This window comes from Anomaloglossus baeobatrachus, chromosome 4 (assembly GCF_048569485.1).
Source record: "Anomaloglossus baeobatrachus isolate aAnoBae1 chromosome 4, aAnoBae1.hap1, whole genome shotgun sequence".
NCBI classification, from domain to species: Eukaryota; Metazoa; Chordata; class Amphibia; order Anura; family Aromobatidae; genus Anomaloglossus; species Anomaloglossus baeobatrachus.
In genome coordinates, this window is record NC_134356.1 from 662,755,457 (window position 1) to 662,783,451 (window position 27,995).

At 51.1% G+C, this 27,995-nt stretch overlaps 1 protein-coding gene across 1 annotated transcript; it reads left to right on the forward strand.

The window, feature by feature from the left end:
* The first annotated feature begins 63 nt into the window (after positions 1 to 63).
* On the forward strand, positions 64 to 27,463 carry ODAD3 (outer dynein arm docking complex subunit 3). Its single transcript, XM_075346567.1, has 15 exons — positions 64 to 311; positions 2,608 to 2,698; positions 4,840 to 4,961; positions 5,045 to 5,122; positions 5,895 to 6,068; positions 7,333 to 7,368; positions 14,051 to 14,152; positions 14,246 to 14,371; positions 16,597 to 16,719; positions 17,014 to 17,157; positions 19,932 to 20,092; positions 23,121 to 23,277; positions 23,359 to 23,514; positions 23,618 to 23,702; positions 23,786 to 27,463. The coding sequence occupies exons 2-15, from the start codon at positions 2,614 to 2,616 to the stop codon at positions 23,914 to 23,916; spliced, it is 1,680 nt and encodes a 559-aa protein (XP_075202682.1). The 5' UTR covers positions 64 to 311; positions 2,608 to 2,613; the 3' UTR covers positions 23,917 to 27,463.
* The last annotated feature ends 532 nt before the right edge of the window (positions 27,464 to 27,995 follow it).

Genomic DNA, 27,995 nt, shown 5'->3' on the forward strand with positions numbered 1-27,995 from the left:
GGGCAACACAAGCGGCCATCTTGGTTGGGGCAATACCCGTCTGTTTTAATCCCATTTTTTAAACTATTGCGGAGAATAATATCCATTGCTTAATCAACCTCTGTGTTATAATTTATTGTTGTTTTTTTAATTTTGAGGAAACGGCAGTCTGAACATGGTCCATAGGTTCCTAAAGGAAGTGGTATGAGAGTACCAAGGTGGCGGATTGGGCTTAGCCAATGGAAAAGCGTGTCAGTCGTTGTTAGGGAAACGGTTGCTAAGCAGCAGAGTTGTTGTGGACAGAGGAGCCTGCGCTGGAGACACATCAGAAGGTGAGCAGAGTCCTGCACTGTGTGATAGTAATATAGAGTAATGGCCGAGACACAAGTCCTTACACCCAAAATAACGGGGGCGACCGTGTATGTGGGGATGGCAGCGGGGAATAGGGGGGTGCAACATATCTGATACAGGAACATTTACCAGCGGGCATGAGCCATGTTCAGGAGGGAGATAACCCACAGAGCCCCCAAATACAGACCCCCAACTAAGAGAGACCCCCGGCCGGGCTACCGGAAATGCAGGCCCCGACCAGACTACCAGAAATACAGACCCCGGGCCGGACTGCCGGGCATACAGACCCCCGACTACCGGAAATACAGACCCCCGACTACCGGAAATACAGACCCCCGACTACCGGAAATACAGACCCCCGACCGGACTACCGGAAATACAGACCCCCGACCGGACTACCGGAAATACAGACCCCAGACCGGACTACCGGAAATACAGACCCCCGACCGGACTACCAGAAATACAGATCCCCGACCGGACTACCTGAAATACAGACCCCAGACCGGACTACCGGAAATACAGACCCCCGACCGGACTACCGGAAATACAGACCCCCGACCGAACTACGGGAAATACAGACCCCCAACCAGACTACCAGAAATACAGACCCCCGACCAGACTACCAGAAATACAGACCCCTGACCGGATTACTGGAAATACAGACCCCCGACCAGACTACCAGAAATACAGACCCCAGACCGGACTACCGGAAATACAGACCCCCGACCGGACTACCGGAAATACAGACCCCCGACCGGACTACCGGAAATACAGACCCCCGACCAGACTACCAGAAATACAGACCCCCGACCAGACTACCAGAAATACAGACCCCCGACCAGACTACCAGAAATACAGACCCCGTGCCGGACTGCCGGGCATACAGACCCCCGACTACCGGAAATAGAGACCCCCGACTACCGGAAATACAGACCCCCGACTACCGCAAATACAGACCCCAGACCAGACTACCAGAAATACAGACCCCCCGACCGGACTACCGGAAATACAGACCCCAGACCGGACTACCGGAAATACAGACCCCCGACCGGACTACCAGAAATACAGATCCCCGACCGGACTACCTGAAATACAGACCCCAGACCGGACTACCGGAAATACAGACCCCCGACCGGACTACCGGAAATACAGACCCCCGACCGAACTACGGGAAATACAGACCCCCAACCAGACTACCAGAAATACAGACCCCCGACCAGACTACCAGAAATACAGACCCCTGACCGGATTACTGGAAATACAGACCCCCGACCAGACTACCAGAAATACAGACCCCAGACCGGACTACCGGAAATACAGACCCCCGACCGGACTACCGGAAATACAGACCCCCGACCGGACTACCGGAAATACAGACCCCCGACCAGACTACCAGAAATACAGACCCCCGACCAGACTACCAGAAATACAGACCCCCGACCAGACTACCAGAAATACAGACCCCGTGCCGGACTGCCGGGCATACAGACCCCCGACTACCGGAAATAGAGATCCCCGACTACCGGAAATACAGACCCCCGACTACCGGAAATACAGACCCCCGACTACCAGAAATACAGACCCCTGACCGGACTACCAGAAATACAGACCCCCGACCGGACTACCGGAAATACAGACCCCCGACCAGACTACCAGAAATACAGACCCTAGACCGGATTACCGGAAATACAGACCCCCGACCGGATTACTGGAAATACAGACCCCAGACCGGACTACCGGAAATACAGACCCCAGACTAGACTACCAGAAATACAGACCCCTGACCAGACTACCAGAAATACAGACCCCCGACCGGATTACCAGAAATACAGACCCCCGACCGGACTACCAGAAATACAGACCCCCGACTGGACTACCAGAAATACAGACCCCCGTCCGGACTACCAGAAATACAGACCCCCGACCGGACTACCAGAAATACAGACCCCCGACCAGACTAGCAGAATACAGACCCCCGACCAGACTACCAGAAATACAGACCCTCGTCCAGACTGCCAGAAATACAGACCCCCCGACTGGATTACTGGAAATACAGACCCCCGACCTGAGCACCAGAAATACTGACTTCTGGCCGGACTGCCAGAAGTACAGACCCCCGACCAGATTATCCCTATACATAGACCCCAGGCCACACTACCTTTAAATACCGACCTCCATCCGGACCACCCCTACATACAGGCCGAGCTGTGAGAGCCGCCCCTACAGTTGTGTCTGATGCCAGTATGACCGTGCCCCTTATCTCTCCTCCTCTGCCAGGCAGCCATGCCCAGCACCGCCGCTGTCTCCGGAGTGAAGCCCCCCATTCATGAGCAGATCACCGAGCTGCAGAAGAAGATCCAGCTCCTGGGTAAGAAAGTCCACTGTGCGCTACAAAACGACCCACGACCCCGGATGTGGGGGCCTTGAGCAGTGCGGACCCAGCGGTCATCACAGTGGTCGCCAATAAGTAAATGTATTATGCCGATTTCACGGGATCTCACTAATGTAGGGCGGTGGTGGGTGTAATGCACATAGTAATGGACTATTTCCCTCTCTTGGCAGATGTAGGGAAGTGGCGGGTGCAATGCACATAGTAATGGACTGTTTCCCGCTCTTGGCAGATGTAGGGCAGTGGCGGGTGTAATGCACATAGTAATGGACTGTTTCCCGCTCTTGGCAGATGTAGGGAAGTGGCGGGTGTAATGCACATAGTAATGGACTGTTTCCTGCTCTTGGCAGATGTCGGGAAGTGGCGGGTGTAATGCACATAGTAATGGACTGTTTCCCGCTCTTGGCAGATGTAGGGCAGTGGCGGGTGTAATGCACATAGTAATGGACTGTTTCCTGCTCTTGGCAGATGTCGGGAAGTGGCGGGTGTAATGCACATAGTAATGGACTGTTTCCCGCTCTTGGCAGATGTAGGGAAGTGGCGGGTGTAATGCACATAGTAATGGACTGTTTCCCGCTCTTGGCAGATGTAGGGCGGTGGCGGGTGTAATGCACATAGTAATGGACTATTTCCCGCTCTTGGCAGATGTAGGGAAGTGGCGGGTGCAATGCACATAGTAATGGACTGTTTCCCGCTCTTGGCAGATGTAGGGCAGTGGCGGGTGTAATGCACATAGTAATGGACTGTTTCCCGCTCTTGGCAGATGTAGGGCAGTGGCGGGTGTAATGCACTTAGTAATGGACTGTTTCCCGCTCTTGGCAGATGTAGGGCAGTGGCGGGTGTAATGCACATAGTAATGGACTGTTTCCCGCTCTTGGCAGATGTAGGGCAGTGGCGGGTGTAATGCACATAGTAATGGACTGTTTCCCGCTCTTGGCAGATGTAGGGCAGTGGCGGGTGTAATGCACTTAGTAATGGACTGTTTCCCGCTCTTGGCAGATGTAAGGCAGTGGCGGGTGTAGTGCACATAGTAATGGACTGTTTCCCGCTCTTGGCAGATGTAGGGCGGTGGCGGGTGTAATGCACGTAGTAATGGACTGTTTCCCGCTCTTGGCAGATGTAGGGCGGTGGCGGGTGTAATGCACGTAGTAATGGACTGTTTCCCGCTCTTGGCAGATGTCGGGAAGTGGCGGGTGTAATGCACATAGTAATGGACTGTTTCCCGCTCTTGGCAGATGTAGAGCGGTGGCGGGTGTAATGCACATAGTAATGGACTGCTTCCTGCTCTTGGCAGATGTAGGGAATTGGCGGGTGCAATGCACATTGTAATGGACTGTTTCCCGCTTTTGGCAGATGTAGGGCAGTGGCGGATGTAATGCACATAGTAATGGACTGTTTCCCGCTCTTGGCAGATGTAGGGCAGTGGCGGGTGTAATGCACTTAGTAATGGACTGTTTCCCGCTCTTGGCAGATGTAGGGCAGTGGCGGGTGTAATGCACATAGTAATGGACTGTTTCCCGCTCTTGGCAGATGTAGGGCAGTGGCGGGTGTAATGCACATAGTAATGGACTGTTTCCCGCTCTTGGCAGATGTAGGGCAGTGGCGGGTGTAATGCACTTAGTAATGGACTGTTTCCCGCTCTTGGCAGATGTAGGGCAGTGGCGGGTGTAGTGCACATAGTAATGGACTGTTTCCCGCTCTTGGCAGATGTAGGGCGGTGGCGGGTGTAATGCACGTAGTAATGGACTGTTTCCCGCTCTTGGCAGATGTAGGGCGGTGGCGGGTGTAATGCACGTAGTAATGGACTGTTTCCCGCTCTTGGCAGATGTCGGGAAGTGGCGGGTGTAATGCACATAGTAATGGACTGTTTCCCGCTCTTGGCAGATGTAGAGCGGTGGCGGGTGTAATGCACATAGTAATGGACTGCTTCCTGCTCTTGGCAGATGTAGGGAATTGGCGGGTGCAATGCACATTGTAATGGACTGTTTCCCGCTTTTGGCAGATGTAGGGCAGTGGCGGATGTAATGCACATAGTAATGGACTGTTTCCCGCTCTTGGCAGATGTAGGGCAGTGGCGGGTGTAATGCACTTAGTAATGGACTGTTTCCCGCTCTTGGCAGATGGCGACCACAAGGCGTACCAGGAGAGCGCCAGCTCCACCATCCACAAGAACGCCGACACCATTCAGTTCCTGCGACAGGAGAACAAGAGGCTGCACAAGAAGCTGGCGGACGCCCTCGCGGTGAGGTCCAAGAAGCCGATTATTGGGCTTGTCCTTCCTTGCATTGTCTCCGCACTCATCCATTCCCTCACTCTGCTCCTCAGGGGGACGAGAAGGTGATCAAGGAGGCTTTCCACAGTCATGTGGTGGAGAGGGCGGCGATGAGGAGCAAAAGCGGACAAGTAAGTGATTGTGTGGTCACACGTGGTACAGGCCATGGTCACTTAAAGGGAAACTCCAGGAGAAGTCCTGCTGGACTCACGTGCTATGGCAGACCTCCGCTGTCCTGTCACCCGGGCTCTGTGGACGACACGTGACTATTTTCACACAATAATCTATTTCCCGCAGGACTGGGCGACTTCTTGCTAACAATATGGCTGAATTGATGGCTGTCCAGGCCCATTGCTGTCAGGCGTTCATGCTTTATTTGATATATATCCCAGGCAAAGCTTCAATATATCCGGCTACATAAGAGTCCAGTGCGATACATCACTAATAGCAGATCAGTGGGGGTCCGACACCCCCCATAGCTCAGCCGATCCCTGGTATCCGCAAAGCACGGCGCCAAACACCGTGTAGTGGCCATCCCGGGTACTGCAGCTTGGCTCCTACTGGAGTGTAATCTGAGCTGTGACCTACCAGGTGAGAGTGCAGGGTGCGGACCACCGGTCATAAGTAGGGACAAATCCGGACTAAACAAGAGCCGAAATCCTCTGCACTCGTTCTGATTACTAGGGCCGGCACAACGATATGGGTGCGTTCCACTGCCACAGTCCCGCCGGGCCTACACATCAGAAGAGGTTCCGCAGATTCCGGCAGCTAGGAGGGGGATCACCCTGCACCTGTCCGGTGGCCACGGACAACCAATGTGGCCACTGGACCCAGGTGGCAGTCTCGAATTGTAGAAGAGGAACAACCCATGTATCAGTGATAACCATTGACTTGTGTCCTCAGGCCGCGGTCCAGCTGATGGATCAGAAACTCTGCGACAAGATCAAGCGGCTCAACGCCCTGCGCCACCAGACGGACGTACGGAGGAGACGCCTGGAGGAGCTGCAGACTGCGTATAAGCAGAGCCGTGGAGAGGAGGAGCCCGAGAAAGATGGCGGAGGGCCACAGGAGGAGCAGGTGATCGCCCACCACATCTGTGCCCCCGCAACCATATTCCCAACCTCTCGTCAGTAGGGATTCCCCCCCCTCTGCCCTCACAGCTATCACATTGGGGGATCACCCAGCTTTTCCACACTCCTGAATGACAAATGTGCCTTGTCAGGTGGGGATTGTTCCAGTTCTACATCATCATTTAGGACCATTTTCAGTTGCTTTTTGGGAGTGGGAAGAAGATAGGATGAGGGTTGGACAGACTTAAAAAAAACCCACATGGTTGCTTTCATCTAAAAACAGTTGCTCAGCTATCAGCGTGTTGTGTCAGGTATTTGTAGCTCAGCCATATTTTTTTTTATTATTATTATTATTATTATTATTATTCACCCATTATTATTATCATTATTCACCCATTATTGTTATTATTATTATTATTATTATTATTATTATTATTCACCCCATATTATTATTATTATTATTATTATTATTATTATTCACCCCATATTATTATTATTATTTTTTTAAACTTCTTTTTATTATGTTTCAAAAAAAGAACTTGTAACATACGATATTTGTCAACAATAATAATGACAAGTTTTAGAGTTTCAATTACCATCATTTACAATCATCAGAACAAAACCCCAATGCCCTCCCTCCCCCCTCCCTCTCTGAATAATTATTATTATTATTATTATTCACTCCATATTATTATTATTATTATTATTGTTATTCACCCCATATTATTATTAGTAGTAGTATTATTATTATTGTTATTCACCCCATATTATTATTAGTAGTAGTATTATTATTCATCCCATATTATTATTATAATTATTATTATTATTCACCCCATGTTATTATTATTATTCACCCCATATTATTATTATTATTATTCACCCATTATTATTATTATTCACCCCATATTATTATTATTATTATTATTATTATTCACCCCATATTATTATTATTATTATTATTATTATTATTATTATTAATAATAATAATAATAATAATAATAATAATAATATGGGGTGAATAATAATAATAATAATAATAATAATATTGGGTGAATAATAATAATAATAATGGGTGAATAATAATAATAATATTATTTATGGTGCTGACCTGCAATACCAGACACAACCTGCGGACAGGTGTGGTGCTATTGTTGGAAGAATGCAGCCTCGTTCTGTTTTTTTTTTTCCTAATCTCGTACCACCCCTTTAAGTACAACTGTATACAGGAATATAATCCGGTGTCTTCATCTTCTAACTTGTTTCATCCGCAGAATGAAGTCACAGAACAGGAGGAAACTCCTCAGCAGGTTATTAACTAATCGTCTTAATTACACCCTTTCTTGTGTCCCCTGTGATTCTGGCCGCTATTCCACCCCATCTAAGGCCTCCTTCACACATCCATGTCTCCAGTACGGTGGTGTCCATTTCCACACTTACCGGAGACATGGAGACACGTACACTCATTAAAATTAATGGGTTTGCGCACACATCCGTGTTTTGACATGAACTGTGTGTCCATGTGGAATTCACGCATGTCCATGGGCTCTACACGGCGACATGTCCGTTTTCTGCCGGCAGCACGAATGTCACACGGACCGCACACTGATGTGATCCGTGTGACACTTACCGGAGAAAACCCACGTCACTGGAATTAAATGGATTTTTATACTTACCCGTCTCCGGCGCTGCTGTTGCTTCCGGGCCCATTCATTATGCCTCATGAATATTCACAGCACTGACGGAGGACCCAGAAGCAAGTATGACCGCAGCAGTGCCGGAGACAAGTAAGTATACCTGTTCATGCTGTCCATGTGCTACACATATAGGGACACACTGGCAGCCATACAGACCTGCACCACGGACCGTCACACACGTGCGTTTAATGCACAGACCTGTGAAGAGGCCTAATGTATAGATGGCAGAAATGCCCAGTTTATCAAAGTGGCCAATGATGGATGGGCATATTAGGCTCTTCTCTCTCGCTTTTACCCACCTCTTTGTTGTCTGAACTTGTGCTCATTTTTGTACCTAAATTCTGGCACTCGGGGTGACATTTGGCCCACATGACGCCCCCATATTCTTACCTATAGGTCTATAGGGAGAGACGGCCGATATAGCTGCCAACGACCATCTAGTTTGGATATTAAGATACGTTGTTGACCCCTGTCGAGGGCCGTTTTTCGTTTTTGCATTTTAATTTACCCTCTTCTTCTTCCAAGAGCCAGAGCTTTTTTATTTTACCATTGACATAATTGTACTCGGGCTCGTTATTTGCGGGACACAAATCATATAATGTACGGATACAGAAAATATGGAGGGAGGAAGATTCCAAGTGGAAGAAATTGGTGGAAAAAATCACGCACCATTTCTGTACTAGGTTAACTTTAAGACTATTCCATCAGCTGATTGGTGGGGGTGCTCAAAGTCAGCCCCCCCATCTGTCTGGTGCTCAAAGTCAGCCCCCCCATCTGTCTGGTGCTCAAAGTCAGTCCCCCCATCTGTCTGGTGCTCAAAGTCAGCCCCCCCATCTGTCTGGTGCTCAAAGTCAGTCCCCCCATCTGTCTGGTGCTCAAAGTCAGCCCCCCCATCTGTCTGGTGCTCATAGTCGGCCCCACATCTGTCTGGTGCTCACAGTCGCCCCCCCATCTGTCTGGTGCTCAAAGTCAGCCCCCCCATCTGTCTGGTGCTCAAAGTCAGCCCCTCCATCTGTCTGGTGCTCAAAGTCAGCCCCCCCATCTGTCTGGTGCTCAAAGTCAGCCCCCCATCTGTCTGGTGCTCAGAGTCGGCCCCACATCTGTCTGGTGCTCAGAGTCGGCCCCCCCATCTGTCTGGTGCTCACAGTCGCCCCCACATCTGTCTGGTGCTCACAGTCGCCCCCACATCTGTCTGGTGCTCATAGTCGCCCCCTATCTGTCTGGTGCTCATAGTCGGCCCCACATCTGTCTGGTGCTCAGAGTCGGCCCCCCCATCTGTCTGGTGCTCATAGTCGGCCCCACATCTGTCTGGTGCTCATAGTCGCCCCCCATCTGTCTGGTGCTCAGAGTCAGCCCCCCCCATCTGTCTGGTGCTCAAAGTCAGCCCCCCATCTGTCTGGTGCTCAGAGTCGGCCCCACATCTGTCTGGTGCTCAGAGTCAGCCCCCCCATCTGTCTGGTGCTCAAAGTCAGCCCCCCATCTGTCTGGTGCTCAGAGTCGGCCCCACATCTGTCTGGTGCTCAGAGTCGGCCCCCCCATCTGTCTGGTGCTCATAGTCGCCCCCCATCTGTCTGGTGCTCATAGTCGCCCCCTATCTGTCTGGTGCTCATAGTCGCCCCCCCATCTGTCTGGTGCTCAGAGTCGGCCCCCCCATCTGTCTGGTGCTCATAGTCGGCCCCACATCTGTCTGGTGCTCATAGTCGCCCCCCATCTGTCTGGTGCTCATAGTCGCCCCCCATCTGTCTGGTGCTCATAGTCGGCCCCACATCTGTCTGGTGCTCATAGTCAGCCCCACATCTGTCTGGTGCTCATAGTCGCCCCCCCATCTGTCTGGTGCTCACAGTCGCCCCCCATCTGTCTGGTGCTCATAGTCGCCCCCACATCTGTCTGGTGCTCATAGTCGCCCCCCATCTGTCTGGTGCTCATAGTCAGCCCCCCATCTGTCTGGTGCTCAGAGTCAGCCCCCCCATCTGTCTGGTGCTCAAAGTCAGCCCCCCCATCTGTCTGGTGCTCAAAGTCAGCCCCCCATCTGTCTGGTGCTCAGAGTCGGCCCCACATCTGTCTGGTGCTCAGAGTCGGCCCCCCCATCTGTCTGGTGCTCACAGTCGCCCCCCATCTGTCTGGTGCTCATAGTCGCCCCCACATCTGTCTGGTGCTCATAGTCGCCCCCCATCTGTCTGGTGCTCATAGTCAGCCCCCCATCTGTCTGGTGCTCAGAGTCAGCCCCCCCATCTGTCTGGTGCTCAAAGTCAGCCCCCCCATCTGTCTGGTGCTCAAAGTCAGCCCCCCATCTGTCTGGTGCTCAGAGTCGGCCCCCCATCTGTCTGGTGCTCAGAGTCGGCCCCCCCATCTGTCTGGTGCTCATAGTCGCCCCCCATCTGTCTGGTGCTCATAGTCGCCCCCTATCTGTCTGGTGCTCATAGTCGCCCCCCCATCTGTCTGGTGCTCAGAGTCGGCCCCCCCATCTGTCTGGTGCTCATAGTCGGCCCCACATCTGTCTGGTGCTCAGAGTCGGCCCCCCCATCTGTCTGGTGCTCATAGTCGCCCCCCATCTGTCTGGTGCTCATAGTCGCCCCCTATCTGTCTGGTGCTCATAGTCGCCCCCCCATCTGTCTGGTGCTCAGAGTCGGCCCCCCCATCTGTCTGGTGCTCATAGTCGGCCCCACATCTGTCTGGTGCTCATAGTCGCCCCCCATCTGTCTGGTGCTCATAGTCGCCCCCCATCTGTCTGGTGCTCATAGTCGGCCCCACATCTGTCTGGTGCTCATAGTCAGCCCCACATCTGTCTGGTGCTCATAGTCGCCCCCCATCTGTCTGGTGCTCATAGTCAGCCCCCCATCTGTCTGGTGCTCAGAGTCAGCCCCCCCATCTGTCTGGTGCTCAAAGTCAGCCCCCCCATCTGTCTGGTGCTCATAGTCAGCCCCCCATCTGTCTGGTGCTCATAGTCAGCCCCCCATCTGTCTGGTGCTCAGAGTCAGCCCCCCCATCTGTCTGGTGCTCAAAGTCAGCCCCCCCATCTGTCTGGTGCTCAAAGTCAGCCCCCCCATCTGTCTGGTGCTCAAAGTCAGCCCCCCATCTGTCTGGTGCTCAGAGTCGGCCCCCCATCTGTCTGGTGCTCAGAGTCGGCCCCCCCATCTGTCTGGTGCTCATAGTCGCCCCCCATCTGTCTGGTGCTCATAGTCGCCCCCTATCTGTCTGGTGCTCATAGTCGCCCCCCCATCTGTCTGGTGCTCAGAGTCGGCCCCCCCATCTGTCTGGTGCTCATAGTCGGCCCCCCATCTGTCTGGTGCTCATAGTCGGCCCCACATCTGTCTGGTGCTCATAGTCAGCCCCACATCTGTCTGGTGCTCATAGTCGCCCCCCCATCTGTCTGGTGCTCACAGTCGCCCCCCATCTGTCTGGTGCTCATAGTCGGCCCCACATCTGTCTGGTGCTCATAGTCGCCCCCCCATCTGTCTGGTGCTCAGAGTCGGCCCCCCCATCTGTCTGGTGCTCATAGTCGCCCCCCATCTGTCTGGTGCTCAGAGTCGGCCCCCCATCTGTCTGGTGCTCATAGTCGGCCCCACATCTGTCTGGTGCTCATAGTCGCCCCCCATCTGTCTGGTGCTCATAGTCAGCCCCACATCTGTCTGGTGCTCATAGTCGCCCCCCCCATCTGTCTGGTGCTCACAGTCGCCCCCCATCTGTCTGGTGCTCATAGTCGGCCCCACATCTGTCTGGTGCTCATAGTCGCCCCCCATCTGTCTGGTGCTCAGAGTCGGCCCCCCCATCTGTCTGGTGCTCATAGTCGCCCCCCATCTGTCTGGTGCTCAGAGTCGGCCCCCCCATCTGTCTGGTGCTCATAGTCGGCCCCACATCTGTCTGGTGCTCATAGTCGCCCCCCATCTGTCTGGTGCTCATAGTCGCCCCCCATCTGTCTGGTGCTCATAGTCAGCCCCACATCTGTGTGGTGCTCATAGTCGCCCCCCCCATCTGTCTGGTGCTCACAGTCGCCCCCCATCTGTCTGGTGCTCATAGTCGCCCCCACATCTGTCTGGTGCTCATAGTCGCCCCCCATCTGTCTGGTGCTCAGAGTCGGCCCCCCATCTGTCTGGTGCTCATAGTCGCCCCCCCATCTGTCTGGTGCTCAGAGTTGGCCCCACATCTGTCTGGTGCTCATAGTCGCCCCCCATCTGTCTGGTGCTCATAGTCGCCCCCCATCTGTCTGGTGCTCATAGTCGGCCCCACATCTGTCTGGTGCTCATAGTCGGCCCCACATCTGTCTGGTGCTCATAGTCGCCCCCCATCTGTCTGGTGCTCATAGTTGGCCCCACATCTGTCTGGTGCTCATAGTCAGCCCCCCATCTGTCTGGTGCTCACAGTCGCCCCCATCTGTCTGGTGCTCACAGTCGCCCCCATCTGTCTGGTGCTCACAGTCGCCCCCACATCTGTCTGGTGCTCATAGTCGGCCCCACATCTGTCTGGTGCTCACAGTCGCCCCCACATCTGTCTGGTGCTCATAGTCGCCCCCCCATCTGTCTGGTGCTCACAGTCGCCCCCATCTGTCTGGTGCTCACAGTCGCCCCCACATCTGTCTGGTGCTCATAGTCGGCCCCACATCTGTCTGGTGCTCATAGTTGGCCCCACATCTGTCTGGTGCTCACAGTCGCCCCCCATCTGTCTGGTGCTCATAGTCGCCCCCATCTGTCTGGTGCTCACAGTCGCCCCCACATCTGTCTGGTGCTCATAGTCGCCCCCCCATCTGTCTGGTGCTCACAGTCGCCCCCATCTGTCTGGTGCTCACAGTCGCCCTCACATCTGTCTGGTGCTCATAGTCGCCCCCCCATCTGTCTGGTGCTCACAGTCGCCCCCATCTGTCTGGTGCTCACAGTCGCCCCCATCTGTCTGGTGCTCACAGTCGCCCCCACATCTGTCTGGTGCTCATAGTCGCCCCCCCATCTGTCTGGTGCTCACAGTCGCCCCCATCTGTCTGGTGCTCACAGTCGCCCCCACATCTGTCTGGTGCTCATAGTCGGCCCCACATCTGTCTGGTGCTCATAGTTGGCCCCACGTCTGTCTGGTGCTCACAGTCGCCCCCCATCTGTCTGGTGCTCACAGTCGCCCCCCATCTGTCTGGTGCTCACAGTCGCCCCCCATCTGTCTGGTGCTCATAGTCGGCCCCACATCTGTCTGGTGCTCACAGTCGCCCCCCATCTGTCTGGTGCTCACAGTCGCCCTCCATCTGTCTGGTGCTCACAGTCGCCCCACATCTGTCTGGTGCTCACAGTCGCCCCCCATCTGTCTGGTGCTCATAGTCGGCCCCACATCTGTCTGGTGCTCACAGTCGCCCCACATCTGTCTGGTGCTCACAGTCGCCCCCCATCTGTCTGGTGCTCATAGTCGGCCCCACATCTGTCTGGTGCTCACAGTCGCCCCCCATCTGTCTGGTGCTCACAGTCGCCCCCACATCTGTCTGGTGCTCATAGTCGGCCCCACATCTGTCTGGTGCTCATAGTTGGCCCCACATCTGTCTGGTGCTCATAGTCGGCCCCACATCTGTCTGGTGCTCATAGTCGCCCCACATCTGTCTGGTGCTCATAGTTGGCCCCACATCTGTCTGGTGCTCACAGTCGCCCCCCATCTGTCTGGTGCTCATAGTCGGCCCCACATCTGTCTGGTGCTCACAGTCGCCCCCCATCTGTCTGGTGCTCATAGTCGGCCCCACATCTGTCTGGTGCTCACAGTCGCCCCCCATCTGTCTGGTGCTCATAGTCAGCCTCCCATCTGTCTGGTGCTCATAGTCGGCCCCACATCTGTCTGGTACTCACAGTCGCCCCCCATCTGTCTGGTGCTCATAGTCGGCCCCACATCTGTCTGGTGCTCACAGTCGCCCCCCCATCTGTCTGGTGCTCACAGTCGGCCCCACATCTGTCTGGTGCTCACAGTCGTCCCCCCATCTGTCTGGTGCTCATAGTCGGCCTCCTTTCTTCAGGATCTCACCGCTCCCCGGCCCCCGGCTCCCCGGCCCTCGGCTCCCGGCCCTCTAGCATTGGGGGTGGGGGGTACACTCCTGTACACTAACAGTTCACACCTGCAGTATGGCCGCACCTATTTCGCAGGCGGCCGGTAGAGGCAGCGTGGGATGAGCACAGGGGAACTGAAGGTGGCCGGAAACACAAACTTTGCAGAAGTGGCCGGAAACCTAGGCAACAAGTATAAAAGTATAGAATTAGAAGTCCTTCCGTTCTCGTCTCTATAATGCTATACCTCTGAGCGCTCAGCTTTTAACCCCTTCCATGCCCTCCGCCTTCTCCAGTCTCTGCGTCTTTTGGAAAATCGTCTGGAAAAAGCGCAGCTGAAGTTGCAGGAATCGGAGCACATCTACAGCGTGTACCAGAAGCTGAAGGACCACATGCAGGTGACGTGCGAGAGACGTAGTTACCCCCCCTCTAAGGCCGGGTTATGTTCTGAGGGTCCCGAGTTGTACGTTGCTCTGCTGCTATTTCTGCAGGAGGAAAGCCTGACGTTTCAGTCACAGCTGGATCTGCTCGAGGCCGAGATCCTCCGACAGAGGAATGAATTGAAGGAACTCCAGATGATGAACAAGGATGCGGTGATGTCACGGGACACGGCCCGGGTATGTGGGGGTGGGCTGTGACATCTGATTACACACACTAGTAGTTCCTGGATGGTTTACATAATAAAGGAACATTTAGACGAGTCGAATTCAGCTTGTAAACAAGTGTCAGTACCGTATAGAAGTCGATCGACCCTCGTTTAGTAGCCCATAATGATCGTTCTGTCCCCACACAACGTGCATGTTGTCGCAGTTGTTGGCAAGCAGCAGTAGTGGACCCATTGAACCACAGGGTAACCCAGGCTTAGCCTTTAGTTGGAGAGACTTGATTAAGTGCCTGCCATGAGTTGGAACACTAGGTGCAACTTCCAGGGCAGTGACCGGGACTGTGGGAGCTGAGCGGAGCAGGAGGACAGTAGTATAGGTGGACACAGTCATAGACAGGACAGACACTGGCAGAACATGAGGTACAGTCTGAATGGGGAATGGCTGGACAGGCAGGGACAGGTAAGGAACTTCCGGCACGAGTCATCAGGCTCAGGTCACCAGGAAAGGGACATCAGTCAAAGAACATCAGACACAGGTACACTGGGACAGGACATCTGGAGAAACTCCGGTCATCAGGGTCCAGGTCATCCAGCAAGGAACTTCGGTCGTCGAGGTCCAGGACATCTGGAGTAACTTCAATCGTCAGGGTCCAGGTCATCAGGTACGGATCACCAGGCATGGGACATCAAGCGCAGGACATCGGACACGTGCAGCTGGGACAGGACATCTGGAGGAACTCTGGTCATCAGGGTCCAGGTCATCAGGTACGGATCACCAGGCATGGGACATTAGGCGCAGGACATCAGACATAGGTGCAGCCTGGACAGGACATCTGGAGGAACGCCAGTCTTCGGGGTCCAGGTCATCTGGCAAGGAATTTTAGTCATCAGGGTCCAGGTCATCTGGCATGAAAATCCGGTCATCAGAGTCCAGGTCATCAGGTACGGATCACCAGGCATGGGACATCAGGCACAAGACATCAGACACAGGTGCAGCCTGGACAGGACATCTGGAGGAACGCCAGTCTTCGGGGTCCAGGTCATCTGGCAAGGAATTTTAGTCATCAGGGTCCAGGTCATCTGGCATGAAAATCCGGTCATCAGAGTCCAGGTCATCAGGTACGGATCACCAGGCACAGGAAATCGGACACATGTGCAGCTGGGACAGGACATCTGGAGGAACTCCGATCATCAGGGTCCAGGTCATCTGGCACTTAACTTCAGTCGTCAGGGTCTAAATTATCAGACATGGGACATCAGGCACAGATCATTGGACACAGGTGCAACTGGGACAGCTGAGACAGACAGGACGACAGGTGCAGGTGGGTACCGACACAGGAGAGGGACAAAGGGTGCTACCAGGGAACAGATAAGATCGGTCCAGGGAAACAGACAGGACCGACACATCAGAGAAGAACTGGTTGCATGCGGGACTGGTGCTGGAGGCTGAGAGACCAGAGCAAACAGTCAGGACCAGCACACAGCTCGGATCTGGTTCCTAATGCATTGCTCTTGCCCCTCCAATCAGGGGAGGAAGCCTTAAGGACCTGGTGCCTCCCAGTGATAGACTGGGGACACCTTAGCAAGGTGCGCACCCTTCCTCATAAAGATACAGGAAGCACGTACGTACACCCACTAGGCTTGAAACCAGGAAAAACCAGGCCTAGGAGACTGACACACAGTGTGCATTTGCAGAGGACCATGCGACACATGGGTGGCCACGGGGAGGGGGTGGGGCGAGGCAAGCCGAGGACCACGCAATACGAGGATGGTCGTTCGAGAGTGCAGAGGACCATGCTACACGTGGACAACCATGCAGGTAAGAAGAGGGCCGTGCTGCATGAGGATGGCCGTGTAGGAAAGAGGAGGGAGCAGGGACATGGCACTAGGGTGCTGCGGAGCGCCGGCGCACTAGAGAAGCTGGGGCTACAGGCAGCATAGCCCTCCTTATTTTGGGGGGATGTGCTACCGACAACGATGATTTTGAGGTCTGCATAAATAATCCGATCAGCCATCGGACAAGCATTTTGCTCATTTGTCGGTTGATTGGTGATGTGTTTGCCCAGGCCGATAATCAGAACCATGTAAATGGACCTTTAGCCTACATCCCCAAATCTGCTGGTAGATCATCTCAAATCTCTACCTTTGATTATGGGAAAACTCTCCAGTGGCTTTGGGGTCTCCGCCAATTAGGGTTTTCCAACGTCCATCATTGATTTCCATCATCCTCCATTACAGACGGAACTTCAGCACCAGGAAGAGGAGTTTCACCGCGAACGCAGGGAACGGGACCGAATCCTTCAGGAGTACAAGCGTCAGGCAGAAGAGAGACGCATGTATGCTGAGCGGGCCGAAAGAAGAGTAAGTTGCCATTTGTGACCCGCAAAGTGGTGTTGGGGAGACATGGGCCCATTCTCTGAACCACTGCCGGTGTGACTGCCAGAATAGCAGCTCTTCTCAGATCATCCACTAGGGGGAGTGTAGGGCATTACTGCAAATTGGCTCCCCCTAGTGGTGGCACCTCACAGATACAACTTTGGCCATTGATTTTTGTAGGATTCGCCAACTACCTATAAGTTTTAGCAAATGACGGATGGCTTCAGCTAGGTGTCAACATATCTGTTACTTACACTGCTTCCATTTTTGACGTTTCAGGCTCAGCGTGTGACTTTACCCGGAGAGGACGCTCCTACCGACATCCAACTGGTATCTAACGGACACGAGGAAGAAAAGGCAATCCGATCCTATCAGGAGGCTTTTCAGAGGATTAAGGAGGCCACGGGGGTGACAGATACACAGGTAAGGGTCTGCAATATGGGGGATGAATAGTAGGTGGAAAGTTAAGAGGCTGCCATATATATATTTGTAAGTAACTTAGAGGACCTTTTAATTTAACAATCAAGATATATAGTCACCCTCACTGTTTGTTAGTCCGCAGCATTTTCTGCACAATCCAGAAACAGTCATCGTGTAGAAATCCTGCAAAAAGCAGAGGCTGCTAATCTGCTGCCGATCATTTCCCTCTTTACCTAGTTTACGATTTAAATCAAGTCCCTCCACCAATGCTGCCTCCACCATGCTTCCCTGTGGGTATGGTGATCTTTTTGTGATGCCAGTGTTGGTTATCCGCTAAACATGACTCTTTGCATTCTTGCCAAAAAGTTCACTCTTGGTCTCATCAGGCCATAACATGTTTTCCACGCATGCTTTCGGCAGGCTTGACGTATGTTTTGTCAACACTTTGCCGAGCTTGGATGTTTTTATTTGTAAAAAAAAAACCTTCAGTCTTCCCAATTTACCCCACAGGCCAGACACATGAAGAATACAGGACATTGTTGTCACATGGAATACACAACCATTACTGGCCAGAAATTCCTGCAGCTCCTTTAATGTCGCTGTCGGCTTCTTGGCAGCCCCTTGTCCAATTGTCTTCTTGTTTTTTCACAAATTTTTGAGGGATGTACAGATTTATTTAATGTCATTGTTGTGACAAATTTAAGCCACTTCTTGATGACACCTTCACAATGCTCCATGGTATATATAATGCCTTGGAAAAAAAATTTAACCGTCTCCTTAACTTTCAACAATGAGATCCCTTTGCTGTATTGTCAGCTGTTTACGGACCATGGCTTCTGCTGTAAAATGTAACTAAGAATAAGTAAGGAAAATCCTCCTAAAACGGGTTAATCAGAATTCCTCCTCTAAATGATGGCGGCCGTATGTAACCTGAGGGTAAAGGTGATTGGCTAATTCTGAACAACCACATCCCCAATTGTATGAGGGTGTTCACACTTATGCAGCCACATTATTTTAGTTTTTTTATTTTTATTTTCTGTTTTCTATATGGATTAGTGTAGATTATTGGTGACATTAAAGGGGGAAAAAAGTTCTGAAATTATTCCTCTTATTAGAATTTTTTAGAAAGTGTATGTAGACTTTTTATATCCACTGTAATTGGGAAAGGGTTTGTGATATTTTCTCCTACTACAGATAGGGCAGAGGGGAGAGGCTCCAGCTGCAGGCGGTTGAGGAGAGCATATATTATTTTAACCAGTGCAGTGTGGAACACTGACGACCGTTGTAAGGGCAGCGAGCAGCAATAGTGGACCCACTGGATCACAGGGGGGACCCGGGCTTACCCTTTAGTGTGAGGGGCTTAACTAAGCATTTACCGCGAGTTGGTTGCCAGGTAGCACTCCCAGGGCAGTGACCGGGACTGTGGCAGCCGACCCCCAGGACAGGTACAGGCAGGTACAGATGGGCTGGCTGAGGCAGACAGGCAGGCAGGTACGGACAGGTATCGTGGGCATGACAAGGACAGACAGGTAAGGACATTCGTATGGGCAAAGGTATTGGTATGTACAGTCAGGATGACTAAGGCTAGGTTAACATTTTCGTTGTTTTGCAACAGTCACATACGTTGCTTGACGCTTGTGACTGATGCGTTGTACAACGGATGACAAGAATAAGAATTCATTGTCGGACTCCATTGTAAAACGTGAGAGAGAGAGCGATCAGCTGATCACCCGGCGGCCGGCTAATGAGAGCGATCAGCTGATCACCCGGCGGCCGGCTAATGAGAGCGATCAGCATTAGCCGGCTGCCGGCTTTTGAGAGTGAACAGATGATCTCCCGATGGCCGGCTAATGAGAGCGTTCAGCTGATCGCTCACAGAAGCCGGCCGCCGGGTGAACAGCTGATCACTCACAGCAGCCGGCCGCTGGGTGAACAGCTGCTCGCTCACAGCAGCTGGCCACCGGGTGAACAGCTGATCGCTCACAACAGCCGGCCGCCGGGTGAACAGCTGATTGCTCACAGAAGCCAGTCACCGGGCGATCAGCTGATCGTTCAGCCGCCGAGAGAGAGCATGCGCAGCGGAATCAAAAGGATTCCGCTGCTCAAAAAACGCTACATGCTGCGTTGCTGCTGCCCGACGGTCAGTCGTTCCATGACTGATCAGTTGGGCGGAGGATGCAATGCAGCATCATCAGTCACAATCCGCCGCTCATACAAGTCTATGGAAACAACGGAATCCTCCAAACGGATTGCGTTGTTTACCAGAGCGGCGGATTGTGACTGATACAAATTGACGGAAATGTGAACCAAGCCTAAGGCAGACAGGCAGACGAGTATGGATAGATATGGTGGGCACGGCAGGGACAGAGATATGAGAAGGCAGGTACAGATTATGGACACAGGGATAACAGAACAGAAGCTCGGGACCTGACAACTAACTAGCTAGCAGATTGGTATACTGACTAACTGAATTGTTGCTCAGGCACCTCCCCTAATGGGAGGGTGCCTTAAATACATAGGGAAATAGCATTCCGGCCCCTTTAAGATGAGGACCACTGTGCATGCGCTTCTGGGGAGCCTGTGCGACGTGCACGGGTCCTGGGGGCAGATGAAAGCAGACGAGCACATGGGCGGCCGCAGAGCTGCGGGGGGACACAACCCCGGCTGCGGATGTGAGTAAGTCGGCGTCCCAGCAAACATGAATAGTTGACACAATCTGGAGAACGCTTTACAAAATAGATGATGTTAAAGTTAACTCCGTATCCTCCACTAATTAGGAGGTCGTGAGACGCTTCATTGCCCAGGGGGAGACCCACAAACACTTGGAGGAGCTGAAAAGCGAGAACGAGCGGACTTTGGTGAGGCTTAAAGAGGAGAAAGAAAGACTGCAGGACGCCTTCCAGGAGCTGAAGTATTCCGGGGAGGCCAAGCTGTCCAGGTACCTACAAATAAGTCAGATGGGAGCCGTGGTTAATGGGATATTCCCTCCATAGTTAGTGATGTCATATCCTAGGGGTATACCATCACCAAAACAGACGGGAACTAATACCCCACTTGGAATACTCTATTAGGGTGTTTGGGGTTAATAAAAGAGCAAAGACTCAACGTATTTCTAAATGTCAATGGATAATGCCTAAAGCCTGCTTTACACCTTACAATTAGGTGTGCGATCTCGTATGCGATGTGACACGCCCAGGTCGCATATGCGATTGAATGAGATCACACGTAGGTCGTTCATTTGCTGTCACACGTCCGTTAGTAGTCTATGTTAAGTTGATCAATTTTGTGTGCGATCCTTTAGATCATGTGTTCTGTGACGTATGCATTGGGCACCCTTTTTTTTTTTATTTATTGACTTGCCAAGCGTGTGTAATGTGTAGGGATGCGTTTTTACTATGTCATCTGCCATTCAGCTCTGCTACATGGCCGCTGACAGCAGACACAGACAGCCATGTAGCATAGCTGAATGGCAGATGACAGCAGACACAGACAGAGCCGCACTGTCAGAATGAACTCGGGTGAACTTCCCCCGACTTCATTGTCATGCTGCGGCTCTGTCTGTGTCGCGTCCTGATTAGCGGTCACCAGTGAAGGACTCACCGGTGACCGCTAAACTCCTGAGTAACTGAACTGAGCAGCCCTCTCTCATACTCACCAATCCCCGATCCCCGGCTCTGCATGGCATTCACACTGCTCCGGTGGCTTTAACTATTTTGAAAAAGCCGGCCGCCCATTAAACAATCTCGTATTCCCTGCTTACCCCGCCCACCGGCGCCTATGATTGGTTACAGTGAGACACGCCCCCACTCTGAGTGACAGGTGTCACACTGCACCCAATCACAGCAGCCGGTGGGCGTGTCTATACTGTGCAGTGAAATAAATAATTAAATAATTAAAAAAACCGGTGTGCGGTCCCCCCCCCAATTTTAAAACCAGCCAGATAAAGCCATACGGCTGAAGGCTGGTATTCTCAGGATGGGGAGCCCCACGTTATGGGGAGCCCCCCAGCTTAACAATATCAGCCAACAGCCGCCCAGAATTGGCGCATACATTATATGCGACAGTTCTGGGACTGTACCCGGCTCTTCCCGATTTGCCCTGGTGCGTTGGCAAATCGGGGTAATAAGGAGTTATTGGCAGCCCATAGCTGCCAATAAGTCCTAGATTAATCATGTCAGGCGTCTCCCCGAGATACCTTCCATGATTAATCTGTAAGTGACAGTAAATAAACACACACACCCGAAAAATCCTTTATTAGAAATAAAAAACACAAACATATACCCTGGTTAACCACTTTAATCAGCCCCAAAAAGCCCTCCATGTCCGGCGGAATCCAGGATGCTCCAGCGTCGCTTCCAGCGCTGCTGCATGGAGGTGACCGGAGCTGCAGCAGACACAGCCGCTCCTGTCACCTCCACACAGCTAATGAAGACAGCCGCGCAATCAGCTGAGCTGTCACTGAGGTTACCCGCGGCCACCGCTGGATCCAGTGACAGTGGGTAACCTCAGTGACAGCTCAGCTGATTGCGCGGCTGTCTTCAGTTGCTGCGTGGAGGTGACAGGAGCGGCGGTGTCTGCTGCAGCTCCGGTCACCTCCATGCAGCAGCGCTGGAAGCGACGCTGGAGCATCCTGGATTCCGCTGGACATGGAGGGCTTTTTGGGGCTGATTAAAGTGGTTAAGCAGGGTATATGTTTGTGTTTTTTATTTCTAATAAAGGATTTTTTCGGGTGTGTGTTTATTTACTGTAATTTACAGATTAATCATGGAAGGTATCTCGGGGAGACGCCTGACATGATTAATCTAGGATTTAGTGGCAGCTATGGGCTGCCAATAACTCCTTATTACCCCGATTTGCCAACGCACCAGGGCAAATCGGGAAGAGCCGGGTACAGTCCCAGAACTGTCGCATCTAATGTATGCGCCAATTCTGGGCGGCTGTTGGCTGATATTGTTAGGCTGGGGGGCTCCCCATAACGTGGAGCTCCCCATCCTGAGAATACCAGCCTTCAGCCGTATGGCTTTATCTGGCTGGTTTTAAAATTGGGGGGGACCGCACGCCGTTTTTTTTAATTATTTAATTATTTATTTCACTGCACAGTATAGACACGCCCACCGGCTGCTGTGATTGGGTGCAGTGTGACACCTGTCACTCAGCGTGGGGGGGTGTCTCACTGTAACCAATCATAGGCGCCGGTGGGCGGGGTAAGCAGGGAATACGAGATTGTTTAATGGGCGGCCGGCTTTTTCAAAATAGTAAAAGCCGCCGGAGCAGTGTGAATGCCGTGCAGTGCCGCGCCGGGGATCGGTGAGTATGAGAGAGGGGGGTTAAGAGGGATAGACTGACATGGACAGAGAGAGTGGGACAGAGATAGTGACCGACTGACAGAGATTAGTGCATGACAGACATTGTGAGGTGCTTCAGAATGCAGCTTTTCAGCTGCGCTCTGAAGCGGACCTTTTTTAAGCTGCGGTGCAGAGCGCACACCTGCGCACATAGCCTCAGACATCACAATCGTATGAGGGATGTTACACGTTTCAATTGACTAGGTTCATACAACAAAACGTCCAATGTATGAGGAATAAACGACGTGTATGCGATCACCGTATTTGCGTTCAATCTTGATCGCACGTAGGTGTCACACGCAAATACGTCACGAACGATGCAGGATGTGCGTCACTTACAACTTGACCCCGACGATGGATTGAAAGATTTATTGAAGTGTGTAAAGCAGGCATTAAAGTGAGCATTTTGTTTCGCCCAGTCCTGTCCTCCTGGGCTCTTCTGGTGCTTACTAGTCCTCGGGAAGTCATGATGTTCAGGGGTCTATTAAGCGTTAGGGGAACCCAGGATGTCGGGTGCAGAATTGAAGATTGCCCTGACCAATCGAACGCCATATAAAATGCTTCAGTTTTCAAGGTCCGCACCCTGTTTTACTACTTATGTCCCATCTGCCACAACTGCAGCGGTCAACAGGTTTTAGAAGAGCTTCAAGCTCATTTACAGAAGGAAGAGAAGAGACGAGACAAGTACAAGGAAGAGCTGGAGAAAATGGCCAAAATCTTGGTGGCAGCAAAATCCGGAGTGGAGCACCTGTCCACCAAAGTGCAGCATGTAAAGGTGGTGAGTACTTAGGCATGGAGGCAAGTGAAGCCGGCCAATAGAAAATCCAGAATTCATTCAGCTATTATTCTCTTTTATCAGCCCAGGAGCCATTTTCCTGCAAAGGATCTGTCCTCTCAGTCAGACGAGTACGTCTTGGATGTCCTTGACACCACCGACCAGAAGCTGCAGAAACTCCTGGAGGAGCTGGATGGCCAGAACATTGGAGAGATCCTAAGGCAGATGGAGGAGGAGGAGGTAAGACGAATGGTTTGGAAAAACCAAGATGGATAGGTTTTCAACATGGCGGCATAAGCAATATACGCCATTGGGGTATGACCGCGTTGCCTCTTGTCTCCAGTTCCAGGCTTCCATTGAGGGTAAACTCCCAGCGTTTAACGTTCGCATCCCACTACCGGCATCGGCCAAGCAGGACCAGTTTGATGGTAAGTGGGGAGCTAACGGGTCTGGGGTTGTGCATATGTTTATTTTGGCGGCTCACTGCCTGTTGATATTTGTCTTCCTGCAGATGACGAGGACAGCGGAGAGGACGAAGGCGATGTGGTGACACGCGCCAGTCTGAAGAAACAGTCCCAGCAAATCATAGAGTCTAAGACTAAGAGAAAGGCCCGGCCCAAGAAGAAGAAGGGGAAGCAGTGAGGGATAGCGGTGACACGCCAGTCCTGTTACACATACACCTGACAAAATTAGGTCTACACTCAACAGCCTGACCCGCTTTGTACACCTGTCCTGCTTCCTAGATCTACAATCATCTACCAGTCCTGTCTCATAGATGTACAATCATCTACCAGTCCTGTCTCATAGATCTACAATCTTCTACCAGTCCTGTCTCATAGATCTACAATCTTCTACCTGTCCTGTCTCATAGATCTACAATCTTCTACCTGTCCTGCTTCCTAGATCTACAATCATCTACCAGTCCTGTCTCATAGATCTACAATCATCTACCAGTCCTGTCTCATAGATCTACAATCATCTACCTGTCCTGCTTCCTAGATCTACAATCATCTACCAGTCCTGTCTCATAGATCTACAATCATCTACCAGTCCTGTCTCATAGATCTACAATCATCTACCAGTCCTGTCTCATAGATCTACAATCGTTTACCTGTCCTGCTTCCTAGATCTACAATCTTCTACCAGTCCTGTCTCATAGATCTACAATCGTTTACCTGTCCTGTCTCATAGATCTACAATCTTCTACCAGTCCTGTCTCATAGATCTACAATCTTCTACCAGTCCTGCTTCCTAGATCTACAATCTTCTACCAGTCCTGTCTCATAGATCTACAATCTTCTACCAGTCCTGTCTCATAGATCTACAATCATCTACCTGTCCTGCTTCCTAGATCTACAATCATCTACCAGTCCTGTCTCATAGATCTACAATCTTCTACCAGTCCTGTCTCATAGATCTACAATCTTCTACCTGTCCTGCTTCCTAGATCTACAATCATCTACCAGTCCTGTCTCATAGATCTACAATCATCTACCAGTCCTGTCTCATAGATCTACAATCATCTACCTGTCCTGCTTCCTAGATCTACAATCATCTACCAGTCCTGTCTCATAGATCTACAATCGTTTACCTGTCCTGCTTCCTAGATCTACAATCTTCTACCAGTCCTGTCTCATAGATCTACAATCGTTTACCTGTCCTGTCTCATAGATCTACAATCTTCTACCAGTCCTGTCTCATAGATCTACAATCTTCTACCAGTCCTGCTTCCTAGATCTACAATCTTCTACCAGTCCTGTCTCATAGATCTACAATCTTCTACCAGTCCTGCTTCCTAGATCTACAATCTTCTACCAGTCCTGTCTCATAGATCTACAATCTTCTACCAGTCCTGTCTCATAGATCTACAATCTTCTGCCAGTCCTGTCTCATAGATCTACAATCTTCTACCAGTCCTGTCTCATAGATCTACAATCTTCTGCCAGTCCTGTCTCATAGATCTACAATCTTCTACCAGTCCTGTCTCATAGATCTACAATCTTCTACCAGTCCTGTCTCATAGATCTACAATCTTCTGCCAGTCCTGTCTCATAGATCTACAATCTTCTGCCAGTCCTGTCTCATAGATCTACAATCGTCTACCTGTCCTGCTTCCTAGATCTACAATCTTCTACCAGTCCTGTCTCATAGATCTACAATCATCTACCTGTCCTGTCTCATAGATCTACAATCATCTACCTGTCCTGCTTCATAGATCTTACAATTATTTCCTACTTCATAGATCTACAATTATCTATTGTAGCGCTGACATCCCTGCACCCCTCGCTTCCCCTCCCACAGGGACGTGCACTTACCACCGCATCCGGCTCTCACCATGCTACCCGGTGTCCCCGCGTTCCTCCACATGGGTGCTCCCTGTTTCCTCCTCCCAGGGCCTGTGCACGCAGCATAGGGCCTCCAGGAGTGTTTCTAGGGCATGCGTGCACTGCTGCCCTTCTCTTAAAGGGCCAGCATGCCATTTGCTGGAAGTGTCTCAGCCTATCGCTGAGAGGCACTAGGTACTTAAGGCACTCTCCCACTAGGGGAGGTGCCCGACCAATGTGTTCAGTTAGTCATTCTGTGCGCTAGCCAGCTGGTTCCCTTGTCCTCTGTGCTTCCGTTACAGTGTACAGTGCCTTTTCCTGTCTTCCGGTCTCATTGGTACACTGTGTCCATCCTTCCCGGCCATACCAGCAGCCTCAGCTACCCTGGAAGCTTTTGCTTTTACTAGAAACTGCGCCTGTCCACCCCGGCCGTACCACAAGCCTCAGCTACCCTGGAGGCTCTTAGCCCTTACTATACTAGAGACTATGTCCATCCTTCCTGGCCTTGCCACCATCCTTAGTTACCCAGGAGGTCCTTGCTACACTAGTGACTATGTCCGCCTGTCCCCGTGTCCGTCTCTGCCCTTGGAGTCAGCTGCCACAGTCCCAGTCTCTGCCCTGGGAGTGGCACTTGGCGTCTGCCTCGCATTGGGTGTTTAGTGAAGCCCCTCCCACTAAGGGTAAGGCGGGGGTCCCCCTGTGGTCCAGTGGGTCCACTCCTGCTCGCCACTTTACCATCTTCTGCGGTGGGCATTACATGTATCTACCCTGTATCCTAGATCTACAATCATCTACCTGTCCTGCTTCCTAGATCTACAATCATCTACCTGTCCTGCTTCATAAATTTACAATCATGTTCTGCTTGAGTGATCTACAATCATCTGCTTGTCCTAATTAATAGATCTACAATCATCTACATCTCCTGCATTCTAAATGTATACTTACCTATCTATCTATCCTGCATCCTGGATCTTCAATCATCTACAAGTCTTGCTTCATAGATCTCTAATCGTCTACTTGTCCTGCTCCGTAGATCTACAATCGTCTATCTGTCCTGCTCCATAGATACGCTCATCTACCTGCCTTTCTTTATAGGACTATGCTCATCTACCTGACTTGCTTAGGGTTAAAGGGAATCTGTCAGCAGGTTTTTGCTATGTAAACTGAAGCCAGCATGCTGCAGGGGTTAACACAGAAAGTTCAGGCATACCTGTTTTATCACAGTCCAATCTTTTGTTTGTTTAAGCAGCAGGACCATTATCATTACAGGAGTAGAAAGTTACATGCAGAGAAGTCTGGCACGCCTCCTCCTGTGATTGATACCTCGTTATCAATGTACAATTTCTATAGAGAGCCTGGTGTGGGCAGGGACAGCTGCCTGGGCTCTGCTACATAACTAAACCTAAAAATTCAGATTGTGTCAGAACTGCTGCACCCAGTAACCTAAGTGATACATCGTTGGATTCAGAATCTCTTTGCCTATATTATGCTGCTCTCAGACGAAGTAGCAAAAACCTGCTGACAGTTTCCCTTTAAGGCTTCACAGTGACATAAGTGGCGCAACATCAAGTTCCAGACAAGTCGAGCATCCAAATAATGAGTACGATTTGTTTTGTCATTTGCCGTCAAAAAGCAAATAACAATTTTGTCGTGAAACTTTTATTTTTCCATCAACATCGCCGCATGAGGGCTTGGTTTTCGCAGAATGAGTTGTAATTTTCAATGACCTCAATTAATTTACCATATAATATATTGAAATACGGTAAAACAATTCCAAGGGTGTTGACGTGGTGGAAAAAAAAAAACACAATCCCGCCATACTTGTTTGGGTTTTCTTATTACATTCATTGCTCAATAAAAAATAACCTGGAAACATGATTCCTCCAGTCAGTATGATTACTGCGATACCAAAATTACACCAAAATCAAAGTTATTTTAATAGTTAAAAATTTGTTTTAAAAATTGCCATTTTCATTTTTTTTTATTTTTCCATCAATAAGGCTGAAAGAATGATTATTTTTTGTTTATTTTTTTAGTTGTTTGGACTACATGACGCAATTTTCAGCAAGGAAAAAAAACTTGCTAAAAAGTGTGTATCCTATAGTCAGCTTCCGATCAAAGAGAAGGCTGACATCGCGTCCTTCCTATTCACTGAGAGAAATGTGCAGCTGCACAGTTCTCTCTTTTCCAGTCCAACGCTGATCAGTCTGATTGCTGTAGGGTTGGAGAGAAAACTACTAGGATGTGCACATCATTAAAGTTGCACAGATGCTGTAGGTTCCATCTAGCTTTCAGGTCATGTGATCAGTCACGTCTAGAAGGACCTTAAAAATGTGTCAGTGTACACAGTGTCCAGAGCTGTGTGTGTTGATGTAGCAGAACTGTGTGTGTTCATGT